This window comes from Amblyomma maculatum, chromosome 2 (genome assembly GCF_055883805.1).
Source record: "Amblyomma maculatum isolate TAMU_Amacu chromosome 2, ASM5588380v1, whole genome shotgun sequence".
Lineage (NCBI taxonomy): Eukaryota > Metazoa > Arthropoda > Arachnida > Ixodida > Ixodidae > Amblyomma > Amblyomma maculatum.
In genome coordinates, this window is record NC_139345.1 from 80,444,169 (window position 1) to 80,471,534 (window position 27,366).

At 42.6% G+C, this 27,366-nt stretch overlaps 1 protein-coding gene across 2 annotated transcripts in view; it reads right to left on the reverse strand.

Annotated features, from left to right (window-relative positions):
- Window positions 1-27,366, reverse strand: part of Frl (formin-like protein) — a 257,689-nt gene that overhangs the window by 10,971 nt on the left and 219,352 nt on the right. For both annotated transcript variants that reach the window (XM_084594601.1, XM_084594600.1), the window contains exons 6-24: window positions 25,488-25,698; window positions 23,954-24,030; window positions 22,442-22,613; window positions 21,641-21,901; window positions 20,878-20,914; window positions 20,694-20,746; window positions 18,712-18,853; window positions 17,372-17,605; window positions 15,107-15,231; window positions 14,485-14,583; window positions 13,412-13,588; window positions 11,914-11,991; window positions 11,249-11,335; window positions 10,677-10,745; window positions 9,513-9,593; window positions 8,776-8,905; window positions 5,128-5,300; window positions 4,654-4,755; window positions 4,327-4,449 (exon numbers count right to left, since the gene is read on the reverse strand). In XM_084594601.1, the coding sequence (XP_084450727.1) occupies window positions 4,327-4,449; window positions 4,654-4,755; window positions 5,128-5,300; window positions 8,776-8,905; window positions 9,513-9,593; window positions 10,677-10,745; window positions 11,249-11,335; window positions 11,914-11,991; window positions 13,412-13,588; window positions 14,485-14,583; window positions 15,107-15,231; window positions 17,372-17,605; window positions 18,712-18,853; window positions 20,694-20,746; window positions 20,878-20,914; window positions 21,641-21,901; window positions 22,442-22,613; window positions 23,954-24,030; window positions 25,488-25,698 (2,431 nt within the window). The remainder of the gene's footprint in view (window positions 1-4,326; window positions 4,450-4,653; window positions 4,756-5,127; window positions 5,301-8,775; window positions 8,906-9,512; window positions 9,594-10,676; window positions 10,746-11,248; window positions 11,336-11,913; window positions 11,992-13,411; window positions 13,589-14,484; window positions 14,584-15,106; window positions 15,232-17,371; window positions 17,606-18,711; window positions 18,854-20,693; window positions 20,747-20,877; window positions 20,915-21,640; window positions 21,902-22,441; window positions 22,614-23,953; window positions 24,031-25,487; window positions 25,699-27,366) is intronic.

Below are 27,366 nucleotides of genomic sequence, written 5' to 3' on the forward strand. Positions count from 1 at the left end.
TAAATCTCACAAGATAATTTTAAAATGGCTTTTTTAAATGCAGAATGATAAGATTCAATACATTCACTAACTTATATTTCCAGTCATGTATAGACTATGATGTAGATTGCAATGTCAAGTCATTATAAGTGGGTTTTATTACATTACTGTAAGTCATGTTTGTACTTTTAAATAACGAAGTTGAGATATTTTTAAGAAGCTGCATTTATTCAGTATTATGTTTGAAAATATATAGTCGAGTGAGTAAAAGGGACTTCCCTAAGCCTTAGAGGCAAGAAATAAAGCCTTGAAGACATGCAGTATAAGATATATGTGTGAACTAAACATGTTAGCATGCATTTACAATGTCCGAAATTTCCAACACCATGTTTTAAGTGGATGACTTTACACCGAAAGCCTTTTCTTCCAGCAATGACCTGTCACAAAAGACCAGCATCCTGCTAATTTTTTTTTTTTTTCAGGGCTGCATCGCGGTACAGCTTGATAATCTGCTTCATGTCAGAAAACTGGTCCCAGAAAGATGCCAGCCAACAGAACACATGCAGTTTTAGACTACCAGGGAAGTGGTGGCAGCTAATGCGTTTATTTGGGAGGCATAACAGTATGAAATTGTGTATCACAGTTATCACGTCGTGGCTTCAATCAACAAGTCAGTTTTTAAAAAAACTTGCACGTTCCAGTTATTGCAAGAAAAGCACACTTAGCAAGTTTGTTGCATTCAACTGATGGGAGAGGAAGCAGGAAAAAAAAAAAAAAAATAGCATGCGTGACACCACTTCCAAGCAACGATGTCCTTCAGTCTAGAGTAAATAATGACATGGTTTAGAAATGCTATCTCTAACTTCTCCGGCTAGTAACTAAGTCTCAGGCATACCAGTAAGATAGGAACCTAGATACGAAACCTGATGTGTGGTCATTAAAAAATGCACTTTTAGTGTATAACGTTATTCTATACAACTTCAACATAAATACTGTATCTGTCATGCACTTGGAAGTTATCAACATTAACACATTTTTACAATCACAATGCATTTGCTTAGGAAGCTTTCTACCCAGCAAAAACAGCAAAAGCGAAAGCATCATACATGGCAAGCATCGTACATTTACAAAATAGGGCAAGGCACACAAGCTAACATGTGACCAAAGCAATGTTTAGCATTTCGTACATAATCTCAGTCAAGACCAATAGAAAGGAGTTTCCAACAACACGAATGAGACCAATTGGAGACCAGCTGAACCTAATCAAATACCAAATGACTTCAAGTGCGTTTTTTGGAAACACCAACTGGTCTCGACTGGGATCGCACAGGGTCCAAACACTGCACAGAGGAAAAAAATTGAAAAAGGAACATCATAGTGTTTAACCACACACACACAAAAAATATCTGTGGCATGAACTATTGTAAAAGCTAAAAAATAAACTTATCACAGATGTCACAGTATAACAGTCTTCATGTTTATATATAGTAAATTCGCAAATAAAGGTAAAGCGAAAGCTGGCAGTTTCCACAACTGTGCTTTTTTCGATGCAATAAAGAGCGAGGTACGGCTTAGTAGTGTTATTATTTACAGGCATGCTGATGCACTAGTATAACATACTGGCATAAAAATTTGCTACTGAACATCAGCTACTTACTCCCTCTTTTTTTTTTACTATCCATATAAATGCAATATAACAGTTCTTTATAAATTTTCATCTACTGAAATAGCCAAGCAACAATGCTGTACTTTCTTACGCGCATGCCATTATAGAATACGTCAGACTGTATGCCAATGTATATGTATGCCTGTGTCGCTGTATTTCTATGTCACTGTCACAACTCAATGTGAGCAGGACAAACTTTTAGATCAAGCAAATGCTCGGAGCAAACTTCAGTGCACTATGTTACAGTGACAAGTTTATGCTCACTGACTTTCATATACACCAAGAGTGACAATAGGACAGCTAGGGTGGCTCACAGCAACTGCCGCAACAGAAACATGGCTGTAACTGTCCACGCCCTATGGACACAATGGGATTACAACTTGAGAAATCAACAAACAATAGCAGGCAGTGACTCAGCAGAAATTGGAACGATACATTTGGCAGTTATAACGGTTCTTTAGGGTGCTCTAGAAGATTCCCTGCAGAGCTCACAGAACGGCCTCCCTTACGTGACAAAACACGGGCATTAGGAACAAAAAAATGGATGTATCACCTTCTCTCCGGACACATTTGGCAAGCTGCCTTGGCAAACGCAATGGTCTAGATTAAAGACTTTGCCTTGCCATCCATAGATATGCTACATTTTCCGCCTTGCAATGTGTCCTCCGCTTTGCACATAGTTCTCTCAAAAGCACACCGGCCACTACACCTGCAACAAGAACAGTTGCTTGACACTAAGGTTGCTTGAGGGCTAGGAAGCAAGAAGCATAGCCTTCCCCTATCCTTGTGAAACTTCGAGGCAGCAACGAAGCAGAGATCGTGGCCAGTGAACTTTTGACAGAGGTTCTATGCAGGTGTAGCACTTGTGAGCTGTGGCTTGCAGAGCACCTTACATTGAAGCAGGTGGCTTCAGCCTTAGTGTACACGCTGGTACCCGTGAAATGCCACCCAGTGGTAGTGGGCTGGACTTGATCTCGTAAGAGCGTAGATGCACATTCAATTAATGAAGCACACAGCACGTGTTTTGACATTGCCACATTGCGGCTACGTAGGAAATAAAAGCACTAACACAGCTTCACAATGCTTGCAAAGCAAAACAGATGCACCAGAACAAAAGCTGCGCGGGACAAATGATTGAAAAGCACGTGTTCTAATAAAAGAAAAAAACAAAGCTTATGGAAATGGCCTTTAGAAAAAAGGCTCACCAGAAACAACATTATAATGAAGTAAGAGAAAAGGGATTTTGCTTTGTAGGGCATAAACAAAAGTGAGCAGTTATCTGCAAGGAATAAAGAAAAGAGGGAGGAACCAAATGAGCTCTAAAGAATGTGCTGGCATAAAGAAATGACCAGTAAGGGCAATGCATATTTAATATGCGCACATATTAGCTGCTAGAATCGAGAGATCGAGCATCTCTCTGCTGTGCATACTTCTGTTTGCCTGCCAAGGGGCCACTGATTGGGCGGTTATAATATTTTTACACCTGCCGAAACCAGGAGCCAGCTTGCACGTGGAGTAATTCCCTGAGGTTCCCAAAAGAATGTCATTTCTTTTCCTTCTCTCACATGCGTCAAGGGTTTGCGTAACCCAATCATTTTCAGTAGCCCCGTTATTTAAAATTATTCTTGTCTACTTCGTCCGCTTGACAGTGCTTTGGCAGCCTGATCTGGCAGTGCACTGCTCGAAGGTAGAAAGAAAACTATGCTGAAGGATGAGCAGTACGTTCCCGCTTCGCTAACAAAAATACACAAACAAAAAGTTCTCCTCGTTATGAAAACAATGCTGCACTTATTCAGACAAGCCTCATAACAACAAAAGGAATCCATACAACACAGCTCTATCTGTGCAGCCTGTTGCAGGCCAAAAAGAAAAAAAAAAAAAAAAGTCTAAAGTCTGACTTGACTGTGACAGTCAAATGAATTTGTGCAAAAGCAATTGCATTCGTCATTCCAAATTATAGCACAACAGGCACGAAACCACGTGCAAGCATGGATTGCTCATTAGCTGCACCCAAGCTGCTGGTTTAGCAAGGCTTGAAATGAAAATGAATGAGAATGACTTCTGCATACTGTAGCAGAAAATAATAAATAAGAACAGAGAAATGCAAATGCTGAAGTGACCAGTGACCTTCCAGTCAAAGCAAGCACACAAAACCTAAAGGTACGGCTACTGTTAAAAAAAAAAAAAAAAAAAAAAAAAAAAAAAAAAAAAAAAAAAAAAACCCTGGCAGCATATAAGCACAATGTAGACCTTTAACGTTTGAGCAGTTCACTAGGGTCGAGCTAGAAAACGGCACACACTTGCGTACTTCCTGATGACAATTATGGATACAGTGCCGCCGCAGTGATGCATGGCCTTCACTCGTTGGCGTAGTTTGTTAACGCATTTGTTACTACACGTAAACTGCAGCCATCCGTTCGGTATTCCTAAGAAGCACTATAGTATCAACAAAAATGTGGCATGGTACAATAAATAAAAATGCGAGAAATGATCTGCTGAGCTCCCCACACTGTAGCGAAACCAAAAGAGCACATGCTCGGTACAGTGCAGGAGTGCCATGTCGCTGGTCGTTGACGCCCAGCAGCAGAGCAGTGGGTGGAGGTGGGGACCCCTCAGCGGGCGTTCTGTGCCCGCCAGAAGCGGTAGACAGCGGGGATGTTGGCCAGTGGCCGGTTGATTACCTGGGTGCTCTTCTTGGCGTTGAGGAGGTTCTTCTTCTGGATGGACTCCTGGGGCGGCTTCTTGAGCGCTTCCTGGGCTGCCACCTCCATCTTCCTCCTAGTCTCGTTCTCCTGGTCAGCCTGCTGCTCGGCCGGAGAGAGAACAGACATTGCAAAACAACGGCGCCACTCAAATCTTGCTGCGAGACACTCATTTATAGCTGAGAAAATTGAATTAAAGAAAGCACAACGCCAACGCCGAATTTTCAGAGAACACGGCCTTTAATGCTATCATGTTAAAAATTTGGCATCTAAAGAGAATGGAAGCTCTTAGTTGAAACCGCTTACCTTGAATGCTTTAATGAACCGAACGAACATGGAGAAGAAGATATTGGTAGCAACACTTCGTGCACTTTCCCCAAAGTACTCCACACAGTCAGCATACGCCTCCTGCAAAGACCGTTCACAAATTATAAAAGACTGCACAAAACAGAAGACTAAAAAAAAAAAAAAAGAAAACAAAAGTACACAGAAAAAAGCGCAACCACGCTATGATCTCTACTGGCTGACTTTGCAAGCAAGGAAGCTCAGATGGATACACAACACTTCTTCAGCCATAAATTTGAAACGCATTTTTCATCATTCAACAAGTACATTTTGCTCATTTTTTTGCGGCATAAGCATCGAAACCAACTCCACAAGTCCACATCACTGATATTTTAGTACACATTATGCAACACACTTTATAAGTTGTCAGCAGTTTCATGACAGTTTTATGTTAGCTACTTGGTAGCCAATCCTGAAGCCAGCTCGGAAGAGTACCTGGGCCGTCTTGATGTCCTGCTGCAGCCTGCGCAGCTTGTCCTCCGACTGGGCCAGGAACTCCTGCAGCACAGCTGCATCTTTGGAGTCCCTCCGCAGGGCCAACTCCCGCTTGCACAAGTCCATGCCCTTCTCGAGTTCATGGCTGTCCGTCAGGATGTTTTCAAGCGTCACTGCATTCACCAGCAAGGAACACAACCCGATTCAGTGTATTTTAACAACGGGAAAAAAAAGTTTTCTTTTTTTTTTTTTGCATGTTTTGTTGATGCTGTGAGTGAGATTTTTTCTCTGGAATGGTGCATGTGTAAGACATTAGTAAGCATGGATCATCACATGGTATTCTAACATGCTGGGCTTTTCTTTGATTTCATTTGGTTTATGGGGCTTAACGTCCCAAAGCGACTCAGGCTATAAGGGATGCCGTAGTGGAGCTAGGGCTCCGGAAATTTCAAGCACCTGGGGTTCTTTAACGTGCACTGACATCGCACAGAACAACGAACATCTTGCTTTTTGTCTCCATCAAAAAGCGGCCACTGGGGTCGGGATTTGATCCTGCATCCTTGGGCACAGCATCCAAGAGTCCTAACCACTGCACAACCGTGGTAGGCTTAAACGATCTATAATGGAACTCTCTCCCACGCAGTTTCACTTCCAACAGCATACCGGTGGCTGTGATGCTGCAAGTAGGCTTGAGATCAGGTGAGGCATACAAAAACAGCACAATAACCCTTCCTTCCCTCACTACTGTCTCAGCTCTTCGGGAAGGCTAGTAAAAGAGTTGGTGTAAATTCAAATGATGCAGCAAAGATCCTAGTGCCGTTTTTGCTTGCCTCACGTGATCTCAAACCTACTTGTGACTTCAGAACTATTAGTAGGTGCCTGCAGCTGTAATAAATAACAGCATCTAGCAAGTCCCTATTTTCAAAATCACTGACTTTTCCAGGTTTTCCTCAATTATTTCAGTTCAAATTCCCTGACGAGTGAAGAGGTTAAAAAGTGTAGCTGCTGATGATTATGAGCATAGATGAATAATTCACATCAAAAAGCTATTTATAATTCATATTCTGCAATTTCCAATAATAAAAAGGCTGTAATTAGTGTTAATAACGTTAAAGGTTTACAGAAAATTAAAAGTGCACTGATGCCAGCCTCAGAGCACGCGAGCCGCCCAACCCGCAAACAGCCGAGCCAATCCAATCCAATATGACTGCGTGCACGTGCACTTGACAGCACAGCTCACTGATCGATTTCGCGCTAGCCACTGCCGGCGCGGTAATTCCTGTTTTTTGTGGCATACTACTCTCACACAGCGGTTGCGCATATTTCAGTGAGTACCCACTTCACGTGCATATTGGTTCTGCTATTGTGGTAGCTCAGCCATGCGCTGATGTGAAAGTAATATATCGCGCATCACCTTGCGGCGTGGCCGCTGACAATCGTTGGCAAGGCAGCGAAAAAAAAAAAAAAAAAGTGGGCATGAATAACATATTGGCTGCGCACCAGCTTAACATAAAAATGCACTTCAAAATATATCGTGCCATTTTCCCTGACTTGGCGTAATTTTTGATGATTTTTCTGTCATTTCACTGATTTTTTTCCGATGCATAAAACTTCCCTGACAATTCCTGGTTTTCCTGGTTGCTAGACAGCCTGAAAAGTCATACCTCATTAAAAACAAACCGGAAAAAAAAAATCTTAATACAGCTCGATACAGCTGAAATCCATAACATTCATAACAAGAGCAGCATAGTTTAGTCAGTGAACTGAAAAATAAATAAAAGATTCATTGCTGCTTCTGGGTACTGTCAACCACTGAGAAGGAGCAAATGCCCACCTGACTACCAACTTCACATACCGTTAGTACAGTAGAACCTCGTTGATGCGTTTATGGTTCATATGATTTCCTGTTTCATACGCTGAAAATCGTGGAGAGTAAAAACCTTCCACAGATTTACACTACTTTTCTTCCAGCTAATACGTTCCCAGATAACACAATTTTCCAGTTACTACATTTGCTATTTTGACAAACTGTGGTCGTATATACAGGCTTGACATTCAACCGGACATGTGTCAACTTGCAAGGGGGCCGAATCTAGCGACTCAAGGTAGAAATCTGAACAGCAGTGTTCACCCACAATGGATGCTTTCCTGCAATGCCTGAGTGCAAAGGGGCAAACCACCACAGAAGGCCAACAAGCTGACACATGAAGCACCCATTTTCGTGGAAACGGGACTTCATGATAAGAATCGCGGTAGCTTCTTTGCAGTACCACAGGGAAGTAGCAGTGAGCCATTTGATAACTACAACTATGCGCTTACATACAAGCGAGACAAAAACGTGAAATGTGACATGAACGCTTGTTGCACCGCCACAAATAAATTAAATAAATAAACTAACAAATAAAATGTGATGCAGCAAAAGTCTGCCATCTGCCATTTGAGCAGGCACTATTTAGGAGTGGGAAGTTTAATACACATGTCTTAGGGCAGACCACATTCAGTAAAGTAAAACTACATGTTTGTTATATTTACAATGAATTCAATACAGCCTATGTTCATAATATATCTGCATTCAATATATCAATATTCCCTACATTTACTGGCATAGCCTGATTGCTTGTGGTGATGCATGTTTACTAATTGTCTTATCTGTTGTTCCAAACATAAAAAATAAAAACTGAAATTTGGTGTCTCTACCCCTTTAAGATGCAGTGCAGGGTGTACTACGACATGAATAGTTGAATTTAAAAAATGTACGAGACGCTACAGCACTTTTTTTTTTTCTCATTTTGCAGAAAGGGTTTATCGGTCAATAATACGGGGTCAGCCGAGCACTAGCTGTATAAAAAGAAAAAGTGAAACATTAGTTCGAAAATACAGGAAGATCAGAAGAAAACAGTGGCCTATTGAATGGTACATATCCCCCAATCTCATAGTTTCATATAGTTTAGCAATTCACACAGATTAAAAAGGACAAAAGTGACTACTTTTGGGAAATGAATTATGAATAATGCGATTACACGTGTTAAAGTTCCAGTCCTTCGTTTTCAGCAGTCACATGAAGAATTCAAACACACCATGTGGTGGTATCACCACTCCACCACAAGTGTAAACTTTAAATCCTAAACACGTCTCTGTCTGTACTGCCTGCCTACACAGACCACAAAAGCTATCCACACTGAAGCACGAACACTATCCATATGTGTTTCCAATGCTGGAAAGTCTAGTCACACTAAGTCTAGGGAGCACACCAATAGGAATCCTCTAAAGAAAACAGTTAAACAAATAGCAAAGCACAAACACTAAAAGCAATTTTGTGGAAAGAAAAACGCAGCTCCTAGGCAAAGCAGAAAAATAGAAGCATACTGTCTGGGAGTAGAGAGAAATGAAGACGCTCTAAAATCTGTGTGCTTGCATACAACCAGCATTCTTCTTGTCATCGCTCTTCAGTGTAGGTTCCCTGTAACTGACCCATGGTCGTTTCAGCCCTACACAGTTTAAAAGAGTCAGAGAATCGATAGGCCCAAATTTGGCGCTTATCATAAATGCTCCTAGTTCACACGCTGTTGCTAGCCAGAACGTAGCGTATGCTGCTACCAGTCAGGGAACTTTTGAGAGCTGCACAAAATCAAGTCAGCATTATCTCACCCGTGCATGCACGCTCGACAAATCGCAGCTCCTGATCAAATGCCATGAGGTCGGGAAATTTGGCGCTGACTGTCTCGACAATGTAGTGCAACAACGAGATCTTCCTGTCGGCAGTCTTGGTGTCTGCAAGCTGCAACAGACAAAGAACAAAAGTAGCATGAGAACCAAGAGATCAATGTTGCTCACCTCAATATACTTTGCATAGGCAATGTTAATTTCATTTGTCATCTTGCGCTGTTAAAATGTGGCATCAAAATTTACACCTCATTTAGAAACTGAACTGAACTGTGAAAGGTCAGAAGCGGCATTAGCATGAACGGTATTTGGTGGCCAACCTCAGAGTTGAGCAATGTGTCCGTGTACAGTCAGTGGAGATGCATGGAATATACGCTGCTACTGCAAGCTGCCAGTAGACAAAGCTTTGCTTTCTCTCAAGCAATTGGATAAAATGCTAACCGACTCCTGCATTCCAGAAGCCATGTTCCAGGTTGTAAAGTTTTAGGCTACATTTACGCAGATGTATTGTTTCTTGCACCCCACAGCTACAGTCAGACAGAACTTGCCTTACCCCAGAAACTTTCCGACCATGTGCTCTATGACTGTTTAAATGACCACCTTGTTCATACTTCATCTGTGGTGCAACACTGAGGTTGAGCATAAATTTACCACCGCTCCTTTCTGCACTACCATTAACAGCCAAACAACAAACAAAATAAAAACATGTGTGGTTGACTTACCATGTCGAGGCTTTGGAGTTTGAAGCCGTATGCTGGGCCCCTCTTCGAGCTGTTCATGTAGTTCCCAAAAGCGAGAATAACCTGAGGGACAAAAAGTGTGCAAAAGAAAATTCGGGTGGCTCTTAGCTCCACCTATAAGGGCATGACGGTACAATGTTAATAACTCCCGCCCACGGGTCTACGTGTGAATTCTCGTTTGCATACATCCACTTAGCTACATGCTTAATTACTGATCCCTTAATTTGTATCTCTACGAACTCACAGATACTCGTCAGCATACTATTCTCAAGCTGCCCCATTATGTGAGAAACCACTAACTCAGATATAGAGCCTCACTTAAAGGGACAGTCTACAAAATTTTCTACAATTTTTTCTTGCCTCATTCAAAAGTTCCCTCCTCAAATTAACGAATACTAGCGCTGTGCATGTGAGAAACACTGCAGAACAATCTAAAGCTTAATTTTTCCATGCGACAGTCTCATTTTCTTAGTGGTGTATGGCAGCAAACAATGACATCGTGAACACAATGAAAACATAATATGGTAACTATATGCAGCTCTATGAACTGCCGCACCGCCCAGGTTGCATGCAGAGCATGACATTAACTGAGATGCACAAATTTTGTTAAAACTGTAATCGAGAGTACTAAGCCAGCCTTAAACAGAATAAAATAAATAAAAAGACTGAATAAACACAGTTGACACCTACCGGAAATACCGACAATCGCTTTTGTCTGTAGCGGCCCTGCTATCAACAGCGCCACAATATATACATGTAACAGAATGTTTGGTCATGCGATTTCTTTTTCGAAAGCATTTTAAATATGAATCTAGTGACATTAAAAATAAATGTAGCTGTAATTTAAAGTAGGCTCCTGTAAAATGATATCCCTGCAAATAAGTGTCTGTATGACGCTGTGGCAAAGTAATAAAATGTAGTATGTTCACTTCAAATGCTGCAGAGAGCTGGCACGTTAGCAGCAACAAAAGGACACAGCATGATGCCACCATCCGTTCAAACCTGACATTTTTAATGTACAAATTATCATATAGCATTATAATTATATGTTATAATTATAACATTATAATATAGGTCTATCTGAAAAGAACTACAGCACATGCTGACATAAAGCATACCGCTAAAGGTGATGTAAATGCTGCTTACCTCGAGGAGCTTTCGAAGTCGCTTCGAGTTCTTGATTGCCCTAGATGCTGCTGTTATTGCGTGCACTTGCTGCAAAGCAATTGCAAATGCGAACAGGTTAGGATGTCGCATTTGTGTAAACAAAAGTGCACATTAAATTGAAAACTATACATCACACTATTCAATGTGTTTGTGGGCAAGCAACACACAAGTCCAGTTTGCATTAAAGACAGCTTGAACCCAACCAAACAGTTGACCTCACCATGCAGGTATCACTATCCACATTTTAATGATATCCCAATGCATGTCAGTTCCTCAAAAGTTTTAACCGCCTATAGTTGCAAACATTCTAAGTTATGCTTTAGTACTGACTCCGACAAGGATAGCCTTCACAGTGAAATGCAATAGGCACATACAAGGCATTTAGTATTCAGTAGGTGTATTCAGTAATGAGGAGACTGTCGCAACAATCAGTCTTTTCTGTCGAGTCCTTATTTATTTTTTTAGCTAAGCTTAAAGTCTAAAAAATGCAGGACCTGAAAGAACGGCTACTGAGATAACTTATAAATGGTGCATGCAAGTTTTTTCCTTACTGGAGTGATGATCTGGATGTTTTCTGCAAAAGATGCAATGTAGCTCATGATGTTCAGCTTCTGTGATAACCTTTCTATCTTTGTGAGCTGCAAAAAGAGAAAACACAACCTCATTGAGTCATAAAATGCAGAAATGCAGATTATGACACCACATGCCGTCTCCCAGCACAACACCAAGCTAGAATTCACGGGAAATCACTGAAAATTTCATGGCAGGTTATGTATAATTCTACTGTACCTTGATGAGATGCAATGAAGGTTCAAGCAGCGAAAGAAAGAAAGGACGTAATGGCCATAGCTGTTCAACAACAGACTAAAGATATGGTCGGTATGATGCGATCTGGATACTAATGCTGTTTCCCCTCATGCGACTCCAGTCCAAGTGTGCCTATTCTGATAGAAAAATCTATAGGTTGAATGGTGTTGTGTATCTGGCATCCACCCAACATGCACAGCACCAGTATGAGCTTCTGCTTTTTAAGCCACCTTGTGTCATTATCTGCAGTGGGCTTTTTCCCAAACCATCAGTATTTAAACATTGCAGCAGGATGCAACGTTGCAAGCATTCCTCCACAGCACGGGGTTACAATGATCTAGAAGCAATGAATGCGCAGCAGATCCTGAAAAAATAAGGGTTTTTCAACTTCTATTCATCAGTGACTTACTTGAAGCAGGAACTTGTCTTCATCCGTGAGAGCATCAATAGGCTTCTTTTCTCGTTCGTACTCTCGGTATGCCTTTGTCTACAAGCAGTCAACAAGAGGCACACAGACAATTTGATTATTTTCTTACTCCATGCTTGTAACATGAAGTATCTTATTGCAGCTGGTCACTCATTCATCACAACATCTACAATGAAGTTATTCAGCCAGAAGCTTAAACTTCAGGTTTATCTAGAACACAGACGATTTCAAAAATATGATAGGTCCAAAAATGCATCCTTTTTTATTTCTTGCTTTTCTTGTGACATATTTACAAAAAGGAAACAAGTACTAATCTCAGGATCTTGTTATGGTTTTCATAAACACATATATCGGAAGCCTGCTATGGTGCTTGCAAGTGCCAAAGCAAGAATAAGTTGACCCACCAACACTGTAACATGTTCAACTGTCACTAGTGGAAGAGGGAACGAATTATATTTATCATAAATTCATTTAATTTACTTGCCACTCAGTTAACCAGTTATTTTTCTGCATTGCAAGCTTGCAGGTCCTTAGGTTCAAAAGGAGAAATCCTGTGATCAGTTCAACGAGCCCTGCATTGCATTCTACGCCCATGAGGTCGCTATGGCTCACAAAGCCATTAGCTGAGAGCAGAGTCCACCAACAAAGGCAGTGACGGCGCAAAGGGGATGTAGCTGCTTGCCCCAAATTTCAAAAATTTGCCGAGTGGTCCCTTCACACCATGGCTAGGAGGGCATTTTTTGATATAGAAGCCTTTAGGTGAGGCTCTTGCTGCTGTAATATTGTTGATTATACAATGTATTTTTTTCATGAGGCGCAGGCATCACACCTATTGAATAAGCCCCCTCCCCTTCACCCAACCGCTTATTTTGCGTCTCCTTAACACGAACATTGCGGCATCTGCTTTGTCAAAGTAAAGAAAGCTCTTATTAATGAAAAAAAGATAAAGACGACTGGCGGAAGTGGTGAGACATAATTATACCAACAATGCGTAACCGCACCGCCCCAAACGGTACCAATTCAGGTTCTTGTTGCTGTTTAGTGTAAGCATGAAATCCTTTTGCATTCTAATACCATCTACTGCAGTAACAACTTTTATAAGATGCCAATGCTCTAATCCTACAACAGCACTATATCAAGCCCCGTGTCTTCACAACTTGGAACATTTTCAAGAAGAGGGCTTTGTCGGGCTGGTTGGTCCATGTTGAATGGAAGGAAGGAACAGCTCAAATGGACGGGACGTGTAGGAAGGCGAGACAGACAAATGAGCTCATGTGTCTGTCTCGCCTTCCTACACGTCCCGTCCGTTTGAGCTGTTCTTTCCTTCCATTGGAACATTTTCCACACAAAACTGATGGCCAGGAGCACAGATAGGCCGCAAATTTCGCCACAAAGTTGCCTTTAGTGCTCGCTGGTCTGCCTTTTGAAGGCTGTGGAACGTTACTCTCCCATGCATTTCAGACATGTGCCCGACATTCACCTCAGCATCATTGGGCACCATGCGAAGAAGGATGTCAACGCAGTCCTGTGAGATGGTCTTGAGGTCGAGACTGTTGACGGCCCTAACCACCACGTCCGTGGCCAGCTCAATCTTGCGCCGGGAGATGGCCATGTTACGTAACCGATTGTGCTCCAGAAGCGTCACTTTTTCAGGAACCTGAGCGATTGAAAGAAGAAGCGATGCGGTGGATTGTAGTACGCTTACAGGAATTACGGCAAGATAAGTGTTTATGTGGGTTTATTAGCTACGACTTTTTTATAGAGTATTTACCACAACAAACTTATACCTGTCTGTACGACCACCTTGAAGGAAGCATCGAAAATGCCGATATTTCTACCTGTTCCATTCCAAAAATTATTTTGACTAGTTGCTTTTCAACAGTTCCACAAAACAAGGGGCAGAATGTTATCCATGATTAATGACCACAGCAAAAAATGGCTGCGGGTTTTACTTTATTATCCAGAGCATTTAGAGTAAAACTTCCTATTGTCAACAGGCTATGAGCATGCAGTTACAAAGTCATATTTAAAATGAAGCGCTCAAATTGCATATACAGCCCACAACTTAATATGTAATACTATTCTCCTTTTCTTCTTCTTCTTTTTTTTTTTTTTTTTTTTTTTTTTTTTTTTTTTTTTTTGCTTTTAGGCACACCTAAGCCACTGTGGAAAAATTGTGGCTTGATACTGAAGCTAAGATGCTGGGCCCTTGGATGACTTTTTCACCACAAAGGAAATCAGTGAAGGCGCTCCTTGAGTTTTTAAAGGACTCGGGGTTGAGTTCAAGACTACCTAAGTGTACGCTCTTTACCCCCTTTCACTATAGATATCTGGACATGTCATGGACACCTTTACCTGGTGCTCTTTCTTTCCTTTTTCTCCCTATATTTCCCTTCCCACGTCTAGGGTAGCCTACTGGGCTTCGCCTGGTTAACCTCCCTGCCTTTCTATTCTATTTCCTCTCTCTCTCTCTCTCTAAACAAAATATGCACCTGGTTGGACTGGATCTTCATGCACAAAAGCCAAGGTCATAAGCAAAAGCATGCAATCTACCTTGAAGCGCTTGCTGTTGTTGATGTCGTCACTTCGGTCTGGGAATGTGCCCTGCACGCCCAACTTGAACTGTTCTTCAAAACGTGTGAAGTCAATAACCTGAAAGGAAACACATTTGCACATAAACGTGGCAGGCAAAGCAGCTGCTGAGCAATGAATTCGATTCCTCAAGTGACGCAAGCCTTGCCATGCAAAAATTTGATACTATGCTACGTGCTCTGAATACGTGATAATTTTACTAAGATATGACGCACTGACCCAGGATGTGATGACATATCTGATTTGCTGGCGGGCAGCTTAATCAGCAAATGTAGTAAAGTAGCCATATGTATTCAAAGCATCATTATAGCCGACTGCACTATCCAATCGTTCAGCAGTACCCACTGCGTGCCACAAATTATTTTGCCTTTAACAAAAGTGATGTTATACTTCTCCCTGCAATGGATAAATTTTTTGGCAGACTCTGCGTATTCAACATTCTATAGTTTTCTGTTCACTACAGTTCTCCTACCACTGAGAACACTGCCTGCCGCGCAACTCCAGCCAATCAAAACAAGTTTCATTGGCCGCCTACAGCTGTGCGAACAGAAAAGTGCAGACTGGACTTCCAAGGGGTACATACACTGTACAGTTTGTCTTCATCCAGTTCGCTGAAAACAGTCCCTCGAACTTGGTTTGGCTTCAGGGCAATCCAGTTGAGTGTGGGAAGCTTGTACTTGGTCTGGAACTTGCGCTTGATGGTCATTGCTGCAATGCACGGTAGAAAACAGTGAAGTGACAGTTTTAAACATTTTGAAAACATCGATTCGGTATCTATCGCTTCTATTTTTTTTTTTTTAGCACACACACATAATGACCATTTCTCTGCAAAATTAAAGCCTAAAGCATGAAGTTAGTGCATTGGTAAGACCGAGGCCTTTAAAAGTTAACAAGATATCCCCTTCCTAAGTGTTTTACCTGAACAAAAACCTGTGAGAAATTATGACAGGTGAAACTCTTATTAAAGTACTACATAGCATCCAAGGCTGAGCAGCTCCCTCAAGGTGTAATCCCCAAAGCCTGCAGAGGCATAAAAACAGCAGAAAAAAATTAAGAGCCATTTGGGCTAGTGTGGCTCGCAGAATTCTGTTAATGCTGCATTAATACTTTACAAGTTACCATAAAAGGCTTGAACATTGCAAAAAAGCATAGAAATCAATTAAAACTTGTTTTTGTAATCCTTTATGGCTCACCTAGTGCTTCCCTTTCTCAACGTAGCTGCATATAAAGAGCACATACTTAATTTAGAAGTGCTGCAAGTCAATTTCAAAATGTTATGTATGCTTACAGAGATGTGGCATCTGAACATTTCTTTCTGTGTGCCCAACCTCCCTCAAGCTTATGCCATTATCACCCTTACATACTCTAGGCAACAGCGACTGCCTGTAGAATTGAGTATGAACTCACAAAAACCAATTTACCAAAAACTGCCACCGCATCAAGTACACTGTATTATTTAGCACAAAAAAGCCCGAAACCAATACTTTACAGAACATTCATTAGGGTAAGCAATGAAATAAATAAGAAAAAACAATGCTAATGATGTTGCATGCACTCATCGTCTACACTTCGTTTCATACATGGCCTAGAAAACACTGTCCTAGCGTGCCTCTGTACTGAACACACTCCTGATTAAAGTACAGATAAGCCTGTCCTGTTGTGAAAAACCTCGAGTACCGTGACTGGCAAATGTCCTGCACTTCGCTCTATTTCTTACATCATTTTCAGATTCATTTGATTTCATTTTTGTTTTTACTTCTGCCATACAGTTTGCCTGTTTGGTAACCAGTAAGAGTTATGTGCTGGCGTGCCATTTTTTGCCATCTTGCCATCTTTTATGTGCTCTACCATCTATGATAAATACATGTCTCAGCCTTTTCACGTGTCGACGATTTTGTGCATCACAATGTAGGTGCAACAGGTAACCATGGATGAAGGATTTTGGGGCGAAGCACATCTTTTCGATTTTTCGATCACCGGTGTTTTGCCTTCGGCATCCATGTGCTAAACTTGCCGTTGCTCACACTGAACATATTCCGTGTACAGCAATGTTAGCTTGCACACTACCAATTCAAGTTTTTATGTCTATTTGTCAGAGGGCAGGCAGTAGGTGTAGCAAACAGCTGACCGTATTATCTTCTCGCTGCTGGTGCCTACCTGAGTTGCAACTAAATGTATGCAATTTCATTACGCTCTATGACACTGGCCAAAATGGCTACATGACAATGTCACACATGCTGAGAGCTTGCGAATAAAACTGACCTGTTTTCTGGTAGAAGAAGCCATGAAAGCTGGCTTCTCTGCTAATAATTAGGGTTTATTAAAATGAGCAACACTGTACTATCTGGCAGCTAGCATCCTTTAGGTGCACTTTTCTTCAGCGTGCCTGATAATGTACTTTTAGTATATTTAAAGATGCATCATGCCTCTGGTGACGTGCAGGAGCCATATTCTGATAGGTTTTAGATTTGCCAAGCATAGAAAGAAAGGCTCCAAAACAAAGTGGCGCTTAAATAAAGTGAGATAAAACTTGTCTTCTCTCAGCTTGTGACTAAGCTGAGCTGAGCATACCAAAATAAGTAATTTTGTTGATGCGACTGATGCGTTGCCATACAGCTGAAAAGACAGCCCTACGTGCACGTTGGGCAACTGGCAGAAAGGGTGAAGAGCACACAGCTCTGGACTTTGGTCTACAGTGTCCCTTCATGTTCCTGTCCAAAGCCCTCAGCAAGGCTTCAAGAAGTGTGAGTGATATGCTTTTGTGAATGCATCAGTAGCTATGTAGCCTTCACAGTGTTGCATTGCAAGAGTGGAACACAATGTTGGAGCGCAAGAGAGTGGTACTTACCGTCCGGTGGTGCCTGCATGCTGCCTGGTGGCGGTGGGGGAGCCAGTATGCCACCTTTGAGGGGAGGCACCATGGGCGGTGGCACAGGAATGGCACCGCTCCCTGGCGGTGGAGGTGGCGGTGGTGGAGGTGGTGGTACTCCCAACATGGGCGGCGGTGGTGGTGGTGGCGGGGGTGGAGGAGATACTCCTGATATCCCACCATCAGTGCCTTGGAGAGGGCTGATTGAGGAACCTGCGCAGTGGGCCAATGGATGACCTGAGACATGGCAGCAATACTAGAAATCATAAGGGCAAGGCTGGCTGTCACACACTAATATGCGCCTCATGACCTTTGGTTTGCACAGTCATTTATCCCTTGTTACCTCTTAGTCAGTTTGATAAAAAGAATACTTTTACTCCTTTTATAAGACGTAAACATCTGTGGGTGCAGTAATTGTCTGTATCCTCTTCCATGTTCCATATGAGTTATGCTACGATTAAAAATGACAAAGTCCGCTTGCACTGCAGTCAAGATAAATAAAACTAGAGATATTTAGTACAAGACCGCTTTGTATGCACTTAAACATGATTGGATCCTTTCACTGTATGCTGAAACCTTCGATGAAAAGGGGGTCGATTTGCTAAACTTCCGTCAAAAGAAAACAATGGTAGATGGTTTGTTTGAAAGAAATTTAACATTATTTCCAACTGCAGCTTAAAACAGGCTTAGATGCAGCCTCAGATAACACTATAAGGTATTTTACCATCAAGAAATCCACTTTCCCCTCTCCCTGCCTTAGCTCTCTCAGAAATTCACTTTCAGGGCTTATTAACTGCATATTTGGAACAAACTGTTTAATGAGAATTGTGTCTACAGAAATTTGGAGCATATCTAACACAAAGCAATGCAGAAAAATGTATGCTGAAAATCTAAAATACGTATGTACTCTATGCATTCTCACAAAAAAGTTTCCCAATGAGAATATAAAAAGGATCATTTGAATCCCTCTCACTTTCATAGGTATTGGCACTAGAAATGCTCAGCTTCAAACCTGAACACCATTCCTGCAAACTTTGCTCATGAAAACCCATCTCTGTGACTCACAATACAGTCCACTCTACAGACTTTACAATAGAACTTCCTCAACAGATTTCCTGAGTTTAATTTTGTACAATGGTTCTATCACAGTCCAAGCACGCCTTGGCATACAATTTTCAATGCCAGCCATGCTCACATAAACAACAAATGGGTTATTTATCTTCAGAGAAGTTTGCTTACTTGTTGCAACACAGTGCACAGTAATAGACCAACATCAAGCAACAGCCATGCAGTGGTAAATGCGGGAGATTCTTTCTTGCCTCTGGGTAACGTCCCGGTGAGGCTTTCCAGCTCTTGAATTTTGCCCTCGAGAAAACTCTCTCGCTGCCGTTTCTCCTCTTCCTTTTGCGAGACCGCCTTGCGCAATGTGTTGAGCTCTTCGCTCGTCTGCTTTTGAGACTCCTGAAAAGGGACGCAAAGAGCACAGTGCTGTGAACCAACTTTGGTGACCACTGGCACGCACTTATATAAAGGAAACACAAAACGGGGTTGACAAGGAGAAATAAAACTATAAAAAGGTTGGTACTAAGGGCACAATATACATAGAAAATAACCTTGACAAGCCAAGCATAACTTCAAATTTATATGGAATTAGAACATACACTGTAACACCTCTAAAAAAAAAAAAAAAAAAAGAGAAGAGAATATATGCTTCTTCCCTTAAGGAGGCAGACGCCAAGCGACAAGTTGAGGCATAAAGGCGTAAATGGGCCTAGCAGATGGTGGAGTCATTTTATTTTTTGTCCGATGTGCCTCGTCACTACTTGCTCCTGTAAATGCTAGTTGCCCCCCATAATGTAGCATCCTCAAAGTGCCAGTCCTTAGAGGTATGAAAAATAAAATAAAATAAATACAAGTGCTGCAAAGCTCTGCTGTGTACAGTGGCAGGAAATGTGAACGGCAAAGTGAAGATGTGATTTGTCACTTGTAAAAAACTGGGGGACGCTGGGGCTCCGTCGTTAAGGATATGACGCAATAGTGTTGACAGTGCCCATCGGCTAGTAGCTCTCTTTGTGGACCTTTTTTTGCATCTATTCTCTTTGCTAATCGCTAATCTTTTTATTTGTGCCTCTATTGTTCCAAACACACTCATCAGCATACAGTCGTAAGCTGCCATGTTATATGAAAGATCAACCAACTTTGATATAGAGTGCCGTTTTAACCAAGCCTGCGCAGACTAGGAGCAGCGTATCTAATTTGTGATCCAAGGTCCTGTGAAGCTGGATTCTGATCTCACCCTCCCATCTCAAAGACAGAGCTCAAATTGGTAGCGCCTGCCAACTGCCACCTGCCCCAGTCACGCATCTGATTTTTCGCTCACAACACTGGTGCTGACCACATAGACAATAGATATTCTGGAAAATGGGGCCTTTAAAGCTCTCGTATTAAACATGAAAGAAATAGCAATCGGAAATTTTCACCAATGAGTGTTACCAGTGCATGCTTATTGATTAGGTTTCTTTTTGATTACAGGGTCCAAATAAGAAGCATTATTTTGAAATCTATGAAGCCATTTTTCAAATCTGCAAAAGATAAATTTCTTCACATATAAATTTATTTGTTTAGGAATAAAATTTATTCTAAAACATATACAGATATATATATATATTTTGAAAAGACCCCAGGCCTTTGCACCGTGATGTTTTCTCTTCCTGGCAATGCTTTCTCAACCAAGTGTTACTTGCATCAAGCAAAACAACTAAACGTCTTAAACCGTAAAATAAGCAGACTGGAGAAGTGAATGCTCAAAGTCATCTGCACTAACTCCTAGCAGACAGGAAACAAGGACTGTGCACCAAAATTCCAGATGTGTTCCTGACGTGGCATAATCTGAATGACAGCTGCATTAAGTGCCTTCCTGCAAGGCACTACAAGCGAGTGAAACAAAGCATGCATATTTCGTAATGCCGCCCTTCAGAAGTACAGTACAGTCCATTGTTATAGGGAACATGAGATTGTGTGGTCTAAACACTTTGCAAAGCGCTGCCGCCGACCACCTGCAAAAATGAGCGGTACCAGGTGCATGTTCGGGAAGAGCAGTCGACCGTGCTTACTGCACATCCACCTTGTGCCATCATTTGTCACTGGCTTTCTCGAGAGTGCTTTTTAAAGTGCGGCAGCAACGCTTCCTCATGCTTCCTTTAACAGTGGACTGTACTGTACATTCACTCAATATGTTCTATGACAACAACACAAGCATTTGAAGTGCGTGCAAATGAAAAAGATAACAGTGGACACTCACAAGTAACTCCCGATTTTCTTTGTCCAAGAGTTGCAGTTGTGTTTCAAGTTCAACTGTAGAAAGCAAAATAAACAAATATTTATTCTGTAGAGCATGCTGCATGGAAACACTCAGTGTTCTCAACAAATCGCAAAGAGATAGGAAGATGAAATAAAAGGAGGCCCAAAAAGCAAGGAAAACGTACCTAGTTTTGCCATCATCTCATTTTCGAGTTCATGGGCCTGAAATAAAAGGAATAGAGAAATCAGCTCAACTTCACACTGTTTACAAGCCTGACTACTACACTTCCTTGTTTCGCATGAAACATGACACCAAGCATAATTCTGTCTTCTGAAAGCATATAATGAATCCAACTGAGCATCTACCAAAATGCTACAGAATTGCTAGCAGTAATGACCCCAGGTAACAGAGGAGTTACAACACTTGCTGAGACCAAGTTCTCTGTATGCCTAAAATGCTGTGAAACCATATGCATTATTTGAAATTAAATTAGCCCACCAGTACAAGAATAAGCAAAATAGTAGAAATGAACATCTTTGTCAGCAGGTCAGTTTTTATCCGCTTTCCTTTGTACAGCCCGTACTGCCACAACATATAAATACAATACAAGCATGTTACTTCAAGCTAAGTATGCACACTGATTGAATTGTTAGAAACTGCTAGTTAAATGCTATGCACGAAGGAAATACCTGCTGAAACAAATCTAAGGACCCAAGCCTAAAGGTTAGAAAATCCGCTTTCAATCTGTGTGAGAGCAAGGCATGCCACAAATGTGTAGGCGTGACCCATACAAGATGTCTGTGCACATTAATATATTTTTATACATCATGAGAATGTACACTGTGAGAACCACAGAGGCATTATAGCTTGCCCAAAATATTTGACTGTACCACATGTAAGCCATTTGCTGTTCAGATGAAGTTGCAAGTGAGGCAAGGTAGGCTCACCCGTGAGATCTGGGCCTCCAGCTCGGCGACACGATCGATGGCTGCACTCTTTGTCTCAGAGTCCTCCATGAGGGCGTGCACGTCGAAAACATTATCAAGGTAAGCTGAGATCTGCACCTTGAGCTCCTCGCTCTCTGTCGAGCGCAACCGTTCCAGATACTCGTCCAGCCCGAGGAAGGTGAACTCGTATTGCAGGTGCACCCTAAAGTTCATGTCGTCTACCGAGTGAACAACAATGTTGATGAACTGCATGCAGGCAACCTGTAAAGGAGGGAGTAGAGGATAGGAGAAGTGCTGTGTTAGACTGCACAGTTCATGGATGTTTGTTTGCACGATGAAAAGGCAGCAGCTGGCAGAAATCTCGTTCCGACTTTTGCTGCTTCTGCTGCACAGAAAAGATGGTATATAAAAGAAAGCAACGGACCAATGCCAATGCAGGAATGATCAGAACTGATGGAGAATACCGTGCAATAAAGAAAGAGCGAGCATGAATGTGGCTTCGGTGCCCAGTTTATTGTGCTATACCAGGTATTTTTTTATTATACACTAAATATTTGACACGTTTCCTTGACAACAGTTTGTCTGTTCCATCAGCAACTACATCGACCTCAATAAATTGGCTACAGTCCTGCAGTAAATGATCTCCGCATCCAACTCCATTATGTCTCCACATACTGTCCAGCACAAACTTTACATGTGCCCTGCTTACTGGCTATTCTCTGCTTCCCAACTTCTTAAATCATTAGTGCTTTCACAATTACAGTGAATTCACCTCAGAAGAGAACAGAAATGGACCCGTACCATAAAGTCAATGTTAAACGTCTCGTAGTCCCTGAAGTCGTCCATGAGAGTCTTGAACCTCCGGGGTTCACAGCACACGGTCTTGAAGTTGTCAAAAGCGCTGAGGATGATCTGATGGCCACCTTTTACTAGGCAGATGGCAGCCAGCAGTTCCAGCACCAAGGCCTTTGTTCTGAACACACAGAAGGTGACAGTGTGACTGACATGAACATTTCATCTGTGAATGACCCAGTCTTGCCAGTCTTAACTATAGCCTACACGAAACCATGGATAAAAAAATTACGTCAAACAAGATGGTCGTGGTATTTCTGCAAGCCTGTGTCTTAACTGGGCTTTAAACATCATGCCCATACAGAAGTTTCGGACCTGACAGCTATTGTTTTGTAGGTGCCATAACATAACAGTGCTGTTGCCTGTACCTGGCAAAAAGTTTAGAGATTCATATATTCATTTAGCGCAAGGTCCCAAGCCTATTGCCATGAAATCGCAGGAGAATGACTTTCACTCCACTGACTATACTCCCGAATAAAGGAAAGTCTCCATGTGTCCAGAAGCTGAAGGCAAAAACAGAGCTAGCACAAGTTCCACAACAAGCAGCAGCAGCTAACATTTAAATAAAAGTTTCAAACAGGCTACATGAATGAAATCCACTCTGGGCAGTACAACCATATGTACCAAGGGGCAAAATTCTAATGTGGAGCACTGGAAAGCTCTTTCTATACAAAAAAATGTATAAAATGGTTGTCAGCAAAACACTGATTTCCCTTTCCACATTTTGACATTAATAAAGATGCCAAGGTGTAAAGGCGATGAGACTAAAGGCCATAGATGCTGCACGAACAGGTACGATGTGAAAAAGTAAACTTAGCCACAAAACTATGCTAAAAATATAGAAACAACAAAAGATGCCAGCACTGTATAGAGAAACTACATTACCCGGGTACACAGTATTTCCCAATGCCCAAACCGCATTTCAAACCAAAAACCAGAATGTTTGCCACACTTTTTAGCAATTTATGCACTCATAATGCAGGTCGGGTCTGTAGTTAGAGCTTCGGCGTGACAACTGCAAGACTTTCCATGCAAGAATTCCTCCCTGTGCACGAGCATTCATGTTTGCAGAAAGATATTGCACAAACTGCATGCCTAGAGTCACACATACAAGATTTTGAATTTAAAAAATACTGACAAAAAACAAATTTATTAACTGAGAAATTCATATTAAAAAAACAAAAACAATGATAAAACGATGAATATACAGTGACCTTATTAGTGGTTACAGGCCGCTGAAACTGACTACGAGCTCGTATTATTTCTGCCTGCAAGACTGGGGTCCGCTGCGGCAGCAAGAGCACAGAAACGTTTTATCGGAAGCAGAACCTTGTGAAAGGCATTCATTTCAAACGCCATGGGGTGCTCAGTCCACTCAGCCACTTGCATGTGAACCAATCTAAGCCTCTGTTGGTCATGCATGAAGAAAGACAATTATTGAAATCCCACACATGGACTTACCGTAAGCTTTTGTGGTTTAAACTCAGGGCTATGGAATTTATTGCTTGTGTATGTTCGATGACCATGTTGAAGCCAAACTGTAATGCAAGACAGTAGAAGAGAGCAGAATAAAAATTTTGTGGAAGAAAACTCCGAAAAAGGTTCTTTAATAAAAAAATCTATGCATAAACTGATCATTGATAATAAAGGGTATTCAAAAAACATCAGCAGCATTTAACACAGCATTTAATCATTCAGAGGTATACAGTTGGTAAGCATGGAAAAATGTGTCCAGAGTTAATGCCGTTTCAAGGGTTCCGCAGTTCTAAATGTTTCGTTTTTCTCATCTTAAGCCCTATATTTGCTCCCTAAAGAAAAAAAATTTTTTACAATAATGGTTGTCTGATCTCATTCCATGCCAAACACACTCTTAAGAATAAACGTTAACAAGCCTTTCCTGTATCCTGATTGTCGGAGTTCTTAATTGGCGTGTGGACCTTCTTTTGAGGTTTAGCAGGTGATCTCCGAGCTCCAGGTAGCGTGCGAACGTTCTTACGATAAAACCGCAGTAATGAGAAGCAGAACACAACACAAGATGGGACGCTTTGCCTGGGGCCAGGTGCTTATAGGGCTTTCCCAAAACCACTGGCTGCTGGATGATCTGTGACTCTTGCCTTCTGGCCTAGTATTGTGGCTAACGAGGCAAGAATGCGACAACTAAGGAGGGAGGCTGAAGGAGGCTGGGGACCAGAAAATGAAGAGGGCAGCGCGGTGTTCTGGTGCTGACCGCCTGGCTGCACACCCTTGGGAGAGAGGAAAGCGTCCGTGCTCTCCTACGTCTATAAGGCGCGCCTCGCCGGCGAGGGGAAAGAAAAAGAAAAAAAAAAAGCACAGCCTCGATTGCAGCTCTGAAAAACCGCATAGTACAATGTAATTGACAAGAATATCAAGGTCAGCGCACGTTCTTGGCTAGCAAAAATAACACGCCTGTCACGGCAGACTAGCACACGCTGCCTCATGAGCCTGAAGTGTCTTTAGCTGAGATGCCTTTCTGGTGCGTAGTCTGACGGCCGCTGAAAGAAAGGGCCGCAGTTTCATCCTTTATTTAAAAAGAAATTAATAATGCGAGTTTTTCGTTACATCCCCTCTTAAGATTAAATCCGCGCTGGAAACCTCGACAGCAAATGCACTTGTAGCGTTGCGCAACAGCACAAGGTCTTCGTCAAAGCGGGCTTCACTGCGCAATGACTGTGCATGCGGAGAAGCCCACTTCAGCACATTTCATATTGCGGCCTAATGTTATCGGCGATCCGATCACTGCGAGAGACGAACGCCAACTACCTCGCTGCGTAGGGTGAAACTGCACGGTATTACGAGAGAAAGCAGGGCTGATATCAAATTTCACCGCGATACTTCAATCTAAGCTTAGAACAGCATACCAGCAGCGTAGTGACACTTTTCGCGAGCAAGCTTGCGAGTGTGTAAGCAGGGGATACCAGCAGCGTAGTGACACTTTTCGGGAGCAAGCTTGCGAGTGTGTAAGCAGGGGGTGCACCTTGTTGTTCATGATGGCGCGCAGGCACATGATGCAGACGTGGATGTCGTCTTCCGCCTCGCCCATGTGCAGCTTGGCCGCGTGGCGAGTGGCGCGCTTCAGCCGCGGCGTGTCCACCTCCAAGATGGACTTGCGACAGTTTGCCGGACTCGCCGCGTACCCGTTTTCCGAGGCCGTGGTCGACGAGGCCGCGGCGGCCTCGCGGTCGTACCTGCGCGGCGGCGCAAGCAAGAATTGCAGCCTCCCGCGGCGATGCAGAAACCGCCGCGTGCACACCACCGGACGCAAATTCTGACCGTTTCCGCGCATCACCTGTCTAGGTACGCATATTACGCATGTACAGGGTGTGCTAGCTAAGATGGACCAAGAATATATCAAGAACCTAAACGTTCCCCCGAATTGAAATGGAGTGTTGTTACGAGTAGGAGTCGTGTAAAGTACCCACTGGTATCTTTCTTTTTTATTTTTAAGGCGAAAGCCTTTAATGGCTCATACTGTCATGGACAAAGTGTGTCCCGCTTTTTATGCGGCTGTCGCGTGGCGTTCCTTAGCGCGCGTTCAAGTGTGGGATTTCAGATGGCAGGAACGCTCGACAAGATGAGACTTCTGAAGGAAAGGTACAGTATCTGTCACACTTTCTCCCACAAGTGTGGTTGGTTGCTTGGTTGCACAACTTTTATCTCCATCGGAAATGGGCGTCCTCCTCCCCGCGTGCCGGGGAAGCCGGGGAGTCGTGCGCGTTTGGATGGTACGCCATCGCTCCTGTCGCGTGGTGTTCTTTGGCGCGCGTTGAAGTGTGGGATTGCAGATGGCAGGAACGCTAGACAAGATGAGAAGTCTCAGGCTTTCGCCTTTCACTACTTTAGTCGCTAAAGTCCCTCGTAATTTTTTAATTTTTTTTTTTGACTCATTTGTCGATCTTAACTAAAGAACTTTTTAAATATCGCTCTAAGCTCTCAGGTATGAATAAGTTGTCGAGCGCCACAAAAATAGTCCAACCCAGGTGTTTTCAACAAGGTGGACATAGCGTTGCCCTTTTTCTTCGGCTGAAATTAAAGCCCGCGAGGTTGAAAAAAAAAAAAAAAAAACGAAGTGAAAGCGGGCTTCATGCGTCATGATGTGACACGATTGCAGCGCTCTCGTACAAGACTCGGTAAAACGCTGCCGAATTCGTCCCGTTCTGCGCTGCTCATTACAGAGTTTCGCTTTGCTGCTGGTCGCGAGATTAACGCCAAGTACTGCCGACAGCGTGCTCTTCCAGCGCGTCGGCTAGCTAACACCGCTGGCTGTTATCTCCGAGTCAGCAGCAACGCCGTTGTGGCATCGTAGAAGGTGCAAATCTGGCAGCGCTTTCCTCAGTGAGCGCTGCAACCGCGGCGCGCAATCGGGCGCACGGAGCGCATTGCCACATGGTATTTTTTGAACTTCTTGCGCTTTAATTTTTGCCGAAAAAATAAGTGTGTGTGTGTGTGTGTGTGTGTGTGTGTGTGTGTGTGTGTGTGTGTGTGTGTGTGTGTGTGTGTGTGTGTGTGTGTGTGTGTGTGTGTGTGTGTGTGTGTGTGTGTGTGTGTGTGTGTGTGTGTGTGTGTGTGTGTGTGTGTGTGTGTGTGTGTGTGTGTGTGTGTGTGCGTGCGTGCGTGTGTGTGTGCGTGTGTGTGTGTGTGCGTGCGTGTGTGTGTGTGTGTGTGTGTGGTGGGGGGGGGGGGGTGTACACTAAAGCTATTTCGTCGAAAACATTTGGGTGGACAACTTTCGCGGCGCTCGACAACTTTCCTATTCACACAAAGTTATTTAGTAAATGTCGACCAAGTATTTCAGTAGGCAGAACGAAAAAGAAAATACCAATGGTATAGCAAAGTAGAGTTCTGGGCTAGTTGGT